The following is a 13,202-nucleotide window of genomic DNA, read 5'->3' on the forward strand; positions in this document are numbered from 1 at the left end:
TTCTGATCAAGTATGTGAATAATCTAAATAGAAAATGGAAGTCAGTTTGAAATACACTGTGAAAGACCAAAATGTATCTGTGATCCATAGGGACACTTACATCTAGTGTATTATATTTGCCAGTTAGAATTGGGGCCAAAATATTAGAGGAATTTTTAAATATCTAATTGAAGGCCCAGTTACATAGGGAAGTTCCTTTGCCCCACATAACAACTTCTTCCTTGTGTTACCAATACCCATGAATGACATCAAGAGAAATGGAACAAATTGATGCAAAAATGATTAAAGGTGGGTGGACATGCACTGGCCAGAGTCTATTATTTAGACTATGTTTTTCTAGATGATTTGATACTATTTAGCTCAATCTATCTCTCTGGATATTCAGCTTGAACACATTCTCAGAAAGTTAATTATGGTAAGAGTTTGACCTAAAGCATGTGAGACACAAACTGTCATGGCAGTTTGAGGTCAAGAAAATGCTTGATTCCTTTTCTGTGTATCCTCTGCCAAGCTGTTCTCACTTTCATTTTTAAACTTGTGTGAAAATCCAAAAGCACTGAAGCCAGTGTCATTAACACCTGGTCCATCATAAAAAGGCAGTTTTCCCCCAGAAAGAATACTGGCTGTTTTCCAGGCTGCCTAAGATTTTCTTTAATAGAATCTTTTAGAACATTCTCCCTAAATCCAGAAAGGGAAATTAAATTTGGCCAAGGGTGAATGGACTGACCAAGACAGGAACTCCTTCCAACAGAGACAGAGCTCAAGGGAATCTTAAGCTTCAAACCTTATGGATGGAAGTATAAATCCAACCTACCCATTTATCAAGGAACAAGCATTAAGTAACTTGTGATACAGTAATTTGTAAGACTTTTAGCTATGAGCTAGTGGCTCACATTGACCATCCTATCTACTCAGAAAGCTGAGATATAAGGATCACAGTTTGAAGCTAGCCCAGGTAGAAAGTCCATGTGAGTCTCATCTCAAATTAACTAGTTAAAATCCAGAAATGGATGTGTGGCTCAAATGACAGAGCCACCAGCCTTGAGTGAAAAAGCCAAACAAGAGTATATAAGACCCTGAGTTTGAACACCAGTGTTGGCATGCATGAACACACATATATACACATACAAAGCAGCTTTGCTTTCCAGAGACATTTGCTGAATTGTTCATTCTTTCTGAAATGACTCACACATATGTTTTGTCCTCACAGAGGGGGTAAAAGCATTTGTAACACACATTGTATGACTCTACATGTGAAGGTTCTATGTAGGCTAGTAACTAGTGCCTCACATCTACAAGTCTGGTTACTCAGGAGGTTGAGAGAGGATTACCATTCAACGACAGCCAAGGCAAGAAAGTCCATGAAACTCTTATATCAAATTAACCACCAGAAAAATGGAAGTGGCGCTGTGGCTCAAGTGATAGACTCGAGTAAAAGACTTCAGGAACAGTACTCAGGCCCTGAGTTCAATTTCCATGAACAACAAGAAAAGAAATCTCTATGTAAAGCAAACAAATAAATAATTTTGGAGATTGGGTCTGGTAAGAATTTCCATTTTGAAAAGCTAATCATGAATTATGTCAAGCATAATGTATACTGAATAATAGAATAAATATCCATAAAATGATTCTCATCTTGATTAATAGTTCTACACTTTTAAAAATATATACACTAAAATATAATTGCTTACTGGTCCTTTTTTTAGGTTTTCTTCTTTTTTCATATATTTTTATTGTAATTAATAGAAGGGTTACATTATATTCACCAGATAGAAGGTACATTACTTCACATACATTGATACCCTCTCTCATGTCATTGCCCCTTTCTCCCCATCTTGTTTTCTTCCCTTCCCTATCTAACTTCAAATAACCAAATAACCATATATAAAATATATCAGATAACCAGGTAAAATACTGCAACAATATGAAAAAACCAAGGGACAGCAAAAGAGATGAGAGATAACAGAGTACATTAAGGACAACAATCACTCATTATATGGCTTTTGTTTCTATATCCTGGAGGTCCTTTCATTTAGCCTAATTCTATATGGCCTTATATATCTAGGTTTTGTTCTATTGTAAATCTCTGTTAGGAGAGCCCAAGGTTTCTACTGATGATGACAAATGAGGAAAACCATTCAGCCCTATGTTCCTTTGAGTTAGGCTTACTTCACTTATATGCTTTTTTTCTGAGTCTTTCCGTTTCCTTACAAATGGGGCGGTGACATTCTTTCTGACAGCAGCATAGAATAACATGTGTATAAATACCATATCTTCTTGATCTACTCATTAACTGAGGGACATCTGGGTTGGTTCCATATCTTTGCTATGGTAAATAGTGCTGCAGTGAACATTGTTGTGCTAGTGGATTTAGTATATCCTTGTATCTGGACAATTGGGTAAATGCCAAGTAGTGGAATTGCTGGGTCATAGGGGAGCTCTATGTTTAGTCTTTTGAGGAACTGCCATACTGCTTTCCATAGTGGTTGGACAAGTTTGCACTCCCACCAACAGTGTGGTACTGATACCTTCTGGCCACATTCCCTCCAGCATCTGTTGTTATTAGATTTCTTGATCCTGGCCATTCTAACTGGAGTGAGATGGAATCTTAGAGTTGTTTTGATTTGCATTTCTTTTATGGCAGCATTTCTTTTATGTCAAGCATTTCTTCATGTGTCTATAGGCCATTTTTATTTCTTCTTTAGAGAAGACTCTCTTTAAGTCTTTGGCCCATCTTTTAAAGGGATGGTTGTTTCTTTGGAGATTAGTTTTGGAGTAATTCAATTATTTGAGCTGTTGATATATTTTAGATATGAGGCCTTTGTCCATTGTATGGTTAGTGAAGATCTTCTCCCACTCTTTCTACTTAATTTGTTAGCTATGTCCTTTGCCATATAAAAGCTCTGCAGTTTAATGCAGTCCCACTTATCTAGACTTTCTCTGATGTGTTATCTTTCTTGGTTCTTATTAAGAAAGTTTCAACCTGTGCCAAGGAGACCTAATGTATCTACTATTCCTTCTTGTAAAGTTTTCAGTGTTTCTTCTTTTACCTCGAGGTCTTTGATCCATTTGGAGTTAACCCTGGTGCAGGGTGACAAAGAAGGATCCAACTTTAGTTTTCTGCAGGTGCTTAACCAGTTCTGCCAGCACCACTTTTTAAAGAGACTATCTTTCTTCCATTCTATTTTTTTCTGGCTCCCTTGTCAAAGATTAGGTAGCCATAGGTCTGTGGGTTAATATCTGGGTCCTCAGTTCTATTCCATTGGTCTTCAGGCCTGTCCTTGTCCCAGTACCGAGCTGTTTTAGTCACTATAGCTCTGTAATAGAGTCTAAAGTTTGGTATTGAAATTCCTCCTGGGCTGTTCTTTCTGCTAAGAATTATTTTTGCTATATGATGTTGATTCATCCAATCTTGGAGCATGGGAGGTTTTTCCATTTCCTCAATTCTGCTTTATTTCCCTTTTCGGGGTTTTAAATTTTTCATCAAAAAAGTCCTTTACAGTCTTAGTTAATTCCTAGGTACTTTACTTTCTTTGAGGGTATTGCAAAAGGGGTTGCTTTCCTGATTGTTGCCTCAATTTTCTCATTTTTGGCATAGAGAAGGCGGTTGATTTTTGAGGGTTAATTTTATAGCCTGCTACTTTTCCAAAGTTTTGAATCAGCTCAACCAGCCTGGGAGTGGAGTCTATAGGATTTGTTAAATACAGAATCATACCATCTTCAAAAAGGGAAAGTTTCACTTCCTCTTTCCCTATTTGGATTCCCTTTATGCTTACTTCTTGCCTTATTGTTCTGGCTAGGAATTCTAATACTATGTTAAAGAGGAGTGAAGAGAGTGGGCATTCTTTTCTCATTCCTGATTTTAGAGGGAATGGCTTTAGCTTTTCAACATTAAGTATAATGCTAGCTGTCTGCTTGTCATACACAGCCTTTATTATACTGAAGAATGTTCCATGGATTCCTAGTTTCTCCAGAGCTTTTAGCATAAAGGGGTGTTGGATCTTGTCAAATGCCTTTTCTGCATCTATTGAGACAATCATGTGATTCTTGTCTTTGCTCTTATTGATGTGTTGAATTATATTGTTTGATTTGCTTATGTTGAACCAGCTTTGCATCCCTGTGATGAATCCTGTTTGATCATAGCGTATAATTTTTGATATGTTCCTGAAAATGGTTGGCCAATATTTTGTTGAGAAGTTTTGCATTGATATTCATCAAAGAAATGGGTCTATAGTTATCTTTCTTTGATGAATCTCTGTCTGGTTTGAGGATGAGGGTTTTAGTGGCTTCGTAGAATGAGTTTGGCAAAAAGCTTTGGTTTTCAATTTCATTGAAGAGTTTGAGAAGTATTGGTGTGAGCTATGCTTTGAAGACCTTATAAAATTCAGCTCTGAATCCATCTGGCACTGGGCTTTTCCTGGATGGAAGGTCTCTTATTGCCATTTCTATTTCAGTGCTTGAAATGGGTCTGTTTAATTGGATTAGGTCTTCTTGGTTCAGTGTGGGTATGTTAATATTGGCTAGAAATTCATCCATTTCTTGTAGATTCTCAAATTTGTTGGCATAATAGTTTGAAAAGTATTCCCTCATGATGCTCTGGAAGTGTTCTCTCATATTTCCTAGAATTGGTTTTACTCATTTTCTGTTCTTTATAACAACTAGATTATATTCAACCCTGGAAATTCTCTTTTCTGCGTTGTCTAACCTGCTGTCAATACTTTCTACTTTATTCTTCATCTCCCTTCATTCCAGTTGCTCATTTTTGATGCTTTGCATCTCTTGTTTTAGATCGTGTATGGACTTCTTTAACTCCTTGATTTCCATTTGAGTGGTTAGGTTAGCATCTTTAGTCTTGTTGGACATTTGTTGCAGTTCGGTCAGCATTTTTTTTGGTGGATTCTATGAATTTGTCCATTTTTTCTTTTTAAATCTTTTATGATGGCCTTCTTTATGGCTTCCTCTCATTCACGTATCACCTTGTTTATGGTTTCATCTCATTTAGATATGGCTTCCTCACATATCTCTGTATGTTTTCAAACTTTTCATTAATCATGTTTATCAATTGCATTTGCATAGCATTTAGAGGACTCTCCTCTAATTTTTCCATTGACTGTTCCATTGCCTGTTTATATTGGGTGGGAGATGCTATTCCTTGATTTGCCATTTTTATTGAGTTTCTTGTTCTGCCCATTTGAAAATGGGAGCTAGATTAATACTGCACAAGATTACAATTTTTAAGTATAACCAACCTAGAGCTCTTTAGCTACCTGATTATGTGTACAGATGGGAAGATTGGGGCAGTGAGTTGTGCTTGAGCTAACTGGGGTCTATCCCTCATGTTTTGCCTAGCATTATCAGAGGGAAAAAATGGTGAAACAAAGCACAAACGGGAAACTAATGCAGCAGTGATACTCACAAGACAATATATTGGAAGTTAACTTTACAACTTTGTTGAGGGGAAGAGTTGAGGGGAGGGAAAGTGGGAGAAAAATGAGAGGGGGTAACAATGTTCAAGAAATGTTCTCTTCTGTACATCACTTTGACAATAAAATTAAATTTAAATAAAAGAATTGTGTCACCTGTTACTAGCCTACAGAAAAGCCAAAACCAAATTCAAATTTGGAGTATTGTTTGTACATGAATTCATATGGCTTCTATACCATCATAGCAGTTAAAAAATTATACATCTAACTTTTGAAAGTCAGGGATTATGTAGCAAATTGTAATTTATCCTGCATGTTTTATCTTCACAAAACATTTCTATTCTATCATTTCTATCAATATTTCTTACTAAACTGAGTTTGAGGTTTTTTTACTGGCCAGAAAAAGAAAAACAAGGAAATTCTGGCCTTTAAATTTTCTGTTTTCATAACCCTATCATTCTTTTGTTAGTTTCTTGTGTTAGAGGCCTATATCATTAATTTCCCATTTCTTTCCATTTCCTGCTATAATAAATTAAAACTAAAAGATTCTCTATAATTAGCAGTTTAGCTAAATTTTAAGTCACATATTTTCACTTTAGTGTAATCCAAAAATTTCTAATTATTATTTAACTTTTTCTATGACCAATGTATGATTTAAATGGATGTTTTTATTTTGTTTTGTTTTTACCAGTGGGGGGTACTTGGGTTACCAAAAGGGGTTATCTTACTAATAATTTAATGTAATTTAATTGCACCCCATCAAGGAAAAATTATTGTTTTTATTCTAATTTGTTTTGTGACTGCGTTCTTGGTTAATACTTAGCATTTCTTGTTGACTGATGGATTTTCCAGTCATTATGAAAACCCCCATATTCAATAAATGACAATAATTTCTTTGTTTACTTTTACACCAAGATTGTGTATATGCGAGCATGTCTACTTTCTATATTCAATTTTTTGTACCAGTACTGGATCTTTAATTCAGGGACTGGCATTGTCCCTTACCTTTTCCTTTAAAGGCATTCTACCACTTGAGACACAGCTCAAGGCTTTTTGCTAGTTAGTTGAAGATAGGGTCTCATGGACTTTCCTCTCAAGCTGACTTTGAACCATAATCCTCAGATCTCAGTCTCCTGAGCATTTAGAATTACAGTGGTAAGCTACCAGCACCTGGGTCAGATTAAATGTTTTATCCTCTAAAGGGAATGTTTTGCCAAAATTTTACAAGGGGATACTTAAACTATATCTTTATTTTACCCTCACATTTAAATGATATTTTTTGGTACATAACACTAAATTGGCAAGTATTTTCTCCAGTAATTTTGGAGATATTTTTACACAGTTTTCTAGTCTTTCTAATTTGAAGATAATGTAGTTTTCTCTCTGCTTATATTGAAAATATTTTGCTTTATGGCTCTAACCATTTTAATTCTCAGATACCTCTTTTGTTTTATGACTCTAACCATTTTAATTTTCAGGTATCTATCTGTATTTTTTTGTTGCATTCCATGGAACTCCATGAGATTTTGAAATGTGGACATTTATCTCTTTTATACATTTTAAGTTTGGGAAATTTCTGAATCATATTTCATTTGAAAATGTTTTTTTACTTTACTTTCTAAAATGCTTGCAATATGATAAGACAGAAGAAAGGTAGGGTGGAAAGAAGTAAAGGAGAGGGAGGGGACAAATTAGGAAAGATGGAAGGAACAAGGAGGAAGAAAGGGAAGGGAGGGAGAGAGGTAAAGTGGAGAGGATGACATTTGCACTTCATTCTTCATGACTCATTTTCTGTGCCATTTTGACATCAAAATACAAAGTCTTTGCCTAAAAAAATCTGGAAATTCCTCCCTGGAAACTTTGGTTCTAGTTCTGGTTTGTATTTACTGCTGCTTAGAGTAACAGCTAAGGTTGAATGGCTTTCTTTGGGCCCTTGGGAATTCCTGGAACATCTTTCCAAGCCAAGCTGTGCCTGTTAAAATATTTGTTACAATATTCCTATAATATTCATTAAAATATTTGTACAAGTCTTCTAGGTGACTTTAGTTGACATTGCTTCAGATTATTTAGTTTATAATCTTTCATAAAACATAAATTCTAATATTTAAAACTTCAATTGTGTTAATAAACTCAAACCATTTAACACAAGCATGGTCCCTAAAACATTAGACAATATGCTTTCTACCAGAGCTGGATCAAATGTACTACCTAGTTGGTTTGTTGTGAAATAAGAGAATCAATTATTCCAAGACCTTATCCTCTGAATATCTCATTAGCAGTTTCTTTTCATGGTTAAAACTCCCTTGAAACTTTTAAATCGAGCAGCTCAAGCTTTATTAATTTTCGTTTTGACCACCTGGGCTTGAACATAGAGACTTGCTCACATTAGGGGGTTCTCTGCCAATTATCTACATGCCTGGCCCTAAAGTTGTTTCATTTTTTTGTGTGTTCACCGCTCTGCATTTTTCAATAAATAGTAACAAATATTTGTCAACTAAAGTCAAATGAAAATATTTAAGGTAATGTAAGCTAATCTTGATTCTTTTCTTATGACTCTTGTAATTTTCCTGAAGGAATTTTTCCTAATCTTAGCCCTAAATGACATCCTGTTTTAATTGTTTATATTTTATTATTTTAATTTTATTTTGTTGATACCTTGGCTTGAACTCAGGGCCTCACATTCTCACCCATCTTTCTTGGTCATAGCTGGTGCTCTACCACTTGAGTTTTCTATCTAGTCTGGCATTTTTCTGGTTAATTGAGATAGAATCTTTTCTGCCCTGCCTGGCTTCCAATGGCCATTCTCATGTCTCAGTATCTTGGGTACAAGATTACAGCCATGAATCATCAACACTCAGCTTAGATCACTTATTATGCCTTTAGTAGCACCTGACCATTTTGAGGCACAGGCTGAAAAGCTAACTTTCCTTTTATATACCATGTACTTGCTTTTTCTCATTTTAATCCTTGAGTTACACTTATAGTTAGTTATGACATTGGTTGTAACCCACAATTGCTTTCTGGCAGTCCCAAGTTCTGGATTTGCCTCCAGAGCAGAAGGATTCACTCATGATTCCTCACCTTCTACCTGAAGCAGTTTTCACCATCATCCAGAAATGAGAAGAGCCCAAAGCAAAGACTGTTTCTTAAGCACACCAAGACCATAGTGTTTGATTATAATTCCTGTTCTGTGACTGCCTTATGGACAACAGATAGAAAGAGGAAGCGAATTACAAAGCCAGGAAAATCCAGAATGGAGGAAAACCAGGGAAAGAGGAGTGTTCCCATGGCAGAAATAACTAAAGACCCCTTGTAATTTTCACCCCCCAAGCTACAGTTTTTAGACTGTGCTATAAATAACCAGCACTCAGCCATTCAGTAAATGTCATGTTCCAAGCATAATCCTAGATATTTTATATACAGCAATAACAACTGATAGGGCTTACATTCTGGTTATATGGAGAGATGGACAGACAGACAAGAAATACAGATGGTAGACAGAGAGATGGACAGACAGAGAAACAGACAGATAGATACAGCATATGTCAGTAGTACTATGAAGAAAAATTTAAGCAGAAAAATAGCCCAGAGGATACACTGAGGGAACAAAAGTTTAAACAGGATGGTTAAGGAAATCTTCACTGAGAAAGTGGTATTTGAACAAACAGGAGCCAAGGTAACAAGACATGAGGAAATCTAGAAAGAAGTTGTTCCACATACTCTACAAAGGCAGACGTATTAGGCTAGAAGATGCCCAGTATGTTCCACTGCATAGTAAGAGGGCACAGAGGAACAGAAAGAGAAAAGGGGAAGCTAATAAAGTGGCTTTTCTGCCTCCCAGAAAGCAATTCTCTTACCACTGTGTTTCAAGCCTTATTGTTAGGAGCTTAGATAGTCATGTTGAAAAGATGAGCCTGAGAACGTTACTTTAAAAAGGCTTTGTAAACTCTAAGTAGAGCGAATAAAACTTTAACTTTAAAAAAAATAAAAATAAAAAGAGTGTCAAGGCCTATGAAAAAGGAGAGTAGAAAACTCCTGTGAATTACTGAGGCCACTGAAAGCAATTTGGATTTTTTTTCCCTGAGTGAATGAAGAGATATTAGCAGAAATTTTGTGGTGGGGATTGAGACAAATATTTCAAATAGAAGAAAATAGCAAAAGGTGGAGGTGGCTGAGGGATACAGAAGACTTTTTCAGATGGAAGAAATATGCCACATTTTTATATTGACAGGAAGAATTCTATGGAGAATAGAAAACAGATACATAGATTTATGAAAGAAGGGGGCAAATTGCTATAATGGTTACAGGACTAGAAGAGAAGGTAAGAAATGGAGTATGCATCAGTGGGACAGCGAGGTGGTCAGCACCCTGGACAGCTCATCCATGTTAAAGGAGGGAAGAAGGCAGGTATAGGAAGTATGGGGGCTGGCGGGCTGATGGCCATGAGACACCTAAGAGTAGAAGGACATTTCCTTAGAGTTTTCATTTTCCCTTTGAATTGGGATGCAAGGTCAGCTGATTATGAACTAAAAGAAGATGTGATGGGGGTCTGACCTACAGAAATACAAGGGCCTAGCATAGAGCGACAGGAAACTCCATGGAGTAGTGTGATGAAAAAAGTTCATAATCTATCTAGCCTTGCCATGTGTCAACCATGGGAACCTGAGTATGATTTCTAGCATTCTCAAGCTCATTTCTTCATGCAAGCTGGAGTTCGAAAAAAGTGCCCTGATAACACTTACACTAAGGATGGAAAGAGAGGATGTGAATGTATCCCAACAATTATTATGGCAGCTACTTAGTATACACAGCTGTTGGCTGATATTGTATATTAAGTGCTCAATTAATTAACTGTGGATAAATTGTGATATTTTATATCCATTCTCTTTTTAGGAGGTTTGTCCTTACGAAGCTTCGAGTCATTCCCAAAGGAGCATTTTCAGGATTTGGAGATCTGGAGAAAATGTATGTAAAATATATGATATCACTGTGTTAATGTCTCAAGTGAGCTACAATGAGCAACCTCAAATCATAACGAGCATGACTTTCTGTATGATCATATATCCATAGTCACCAGTTCCAAATCAGCAGATTCAACCAACCATAGGATAGAAATGTTTGAAAAACAGGAGCGTCTGTTGATCATGTGCAGAATTGCTCTTTTCATTCCATAATCATTACAGCTTAACAGCTAGTTACATAGATTTGCATTGTATTCAGTAACATAAATAATCTAGAGACAATGTATCCAGAACTAAATTGGAATATGTGCAAGGATGTGCATAGATTATATGCAAATAATATGCCATTTTATATGAGTCTCGACTATCTGCAGATTTTTGTATTCAAGGTGGAACCTGGAGCCAATCTTTCATGAAAATAACTATACTTAGATGTGGAGGTATGACTTAAGAACTAGGGAGAGAGCCCAGCTGGAGAGTATGAGGCCCTTAATTTAAGACAAATATTGACACACACTTGCAAAAAAATCAAATTCGTATGTCAAACAAGCTTTTGCATACTCACCTACTTTATTTTCATATCATGCTTCCTAAATAAAATGGCGAGACATTTCTGGGTGTGACTGATGGAATTAGCCAAGGGTCAAACCAAGCAGTACAGTGCAAGGAGTTGCTCCCAAATCCCAAATGAGTGGCATTTTCATTTACTAAATATATTTTTTCTGTTTAAGACTTTTTTCTTTCAAATATTATTTACTATTAACATTTGGCCAACAGCAGTGCTTACCACTGGTGTGTTAGAGATTCTCTGGATGCTTTGTTTCCAAGCTGTGTATGCAGACAAGTGGTCACTGACCCACGAATATTAGGAAACTTAGTACTTTGGATGATGTCTTTTGGAAATAAAAAACTTCTTTGTCACATCAAATATTCATTTTTTATTGGGCTAATGATTGGCCCCAAATAAGATTTTCTCTAAATGGGGTCCAGTAGTCTTTAAGAGAGAGAAAGAGAGGGGGCGGGAGTTTGGCCTAGTGGTAAAGTGTTTGCCTAGCATGCATGAAGACCCAGGTTCAATTCCTCAGTACCACATATATAGAAAAGCAGAACTTGGGCTGTGGCTCATGTGGTAGAGCACTAATTTTGAAAAAGCCCAACGATAGTGCTCAGTCCCCAGGAGTGGAAAAAAGAGAGAGAGGAGGGGAAATCCTTACCCACTTAACATAATCAGCCAGATTCAAGACTTACGTGGCATTAAGTGCAGCCATAGATAAAGTATTCAGAATGATTCTTGTTATTATAAGACAAATGTAATTCTCTAATTCATGTGATCTTCCTGGGATCTGTTCTGTTTTTATTTTTTCCTAGTCCCTTTACTTCCCTCCCCAAATAAGAATACTATTTGCTAAGATCTAGAGAATTGAGAAAGAAATCCATTAAGAAGCACAAAGCCAAGAAGGTGCAATGTGTACCACCAATTAAGCCCCTGGCTTGGAGGAAAGTGGTCAGAATTTTAATATATCTTACTGAGTAACTTAGAGTAAATCACGTTATGGTCCAGAGTCTTGGTATTTTCATCTGTATATGAAAAGGGATATATTAAAGGGGTCTTCTTTGTTCTTGAATTTCTATCCACTAGTTGGATGATAGCTCAGTTTAAGACTGTTTTCTAGTGTTTGTTTTGTTGAGGATATTAAACACCATGAGGATTTTAAGAAGGGTGCTCACATGAGCACAGATCACAAGGGAAGCTATTGAGTTGAAGAGTTTTGAACTCAAGATATTGTCAGGCATGGATTAGCAAATTGCTCTGTCTGGGGCTGACAGATGACTAAGACATCCCTGAGTCTCCAAATGTCCTTATAGTTTCATAGAAATCTATTATGGAGCCAGAAATGATCTCACCTAATAAAACTCAGTTCAGTCAGTGTGACCAATCCCTCACCGGGTACTCAGCAGCAGACAAGACTGCTGTGATTGAGTGACTGGCTAAGCTAATAGAACACAGTAATTATCGTAGAGTCAAGCAGCTTGTCCATTTCTACTTCATGTCTTTATTAATCAGCCTAAACTGATATCATGAGATGCCAAAAAATATAATCCATCTTATTGTAATACCTGTGGCACCTTAAAACAGCTCCTAGAGGATATCTGAGCACAGACTTAACCTCAAAGAAACTCTGTACCCCTCAACCTTTAGGGTTATCTTCATTCTTGTGTCTCATTTTCTAGACTTGGCCATGGTTAAATTCTCATTTCCTTTCTAGACCTATCCCATTTCACTTGCTGCCTTCCTCCACTTTTCAATCCGTTTCTTAAATTTAATAAATATTAGTTTCATCCTCAATATCTCCCTCTTGGATAATCATTATTTTTTTCATTCCCTTCTGCATGCACATGTAATCAAGTCTGCCTATCCTTATTAAAAGAAGAAAACTTTCCACATAAATTTCGACTTTCCACCTTGCTACCATGATATCTTTTGCTCTCTTTACATCACAAACAGATACACAGACACAGACACAGACACAGACACAGACACAGACACACACACACACACACACACACACACACACACACACACTGGTTCTTTTATTTCAGTCTTCCTCAGGTTGTGTCTAAGTGCCATTGGGTAACAAATTTTTCGACACTTAACTTATTTTTATCTAATGTCCCAATTACTTCCCATGTGAAATGAGAAAAAATTCTCAAGGTATTTAAATTCTTCTGCCTTGTGCACAGTCACCAATAATGATAAAAATTTGTAATAGTTATAACTATATGATAATCTTTGCAATGAGGATGATAATAATGGAAC

At 36.4% G+C, this 13,202-nt stretch overlaps 1 protein-coding gene across 1 annotated transcript in view; it reads left to right on the forward strand.

The window, feature by feature from the left end:
• Fshr (follicle stimulating hormone receptor) overlaps positions 1-13,202 on the forward strand; it is a 147,440-nt gene that overhangs the window by 47,605 nt on the left and 86,633 nt on the right. The window contains exon 2 of the mRNA XM_090336152.1: positions 10,317-10,388. Coding sequence (XP_090192278.1) covers positions 10,317-10,388 — 72 coding nt within the window. The remainder of the gene's footprint in view (positions 1-10,316; positions 10,389-13,202) is intronic.

Source organism: Megascapheus bottae, chromosome 7 (assembly GCF_031878675.1).
Source record: "Megascapheus bottae isolate mThoBot1 chromosome 7, mThoBot2.hap1, whole genome shotgun sequence".
In the NCBI taxonomy this organism is placed as follows: Eukaryota; Metazoa; Chordata; class Mammalia; order Rodentia; family Geomyidae; genus Megascapheus; species Megascapheus bottae.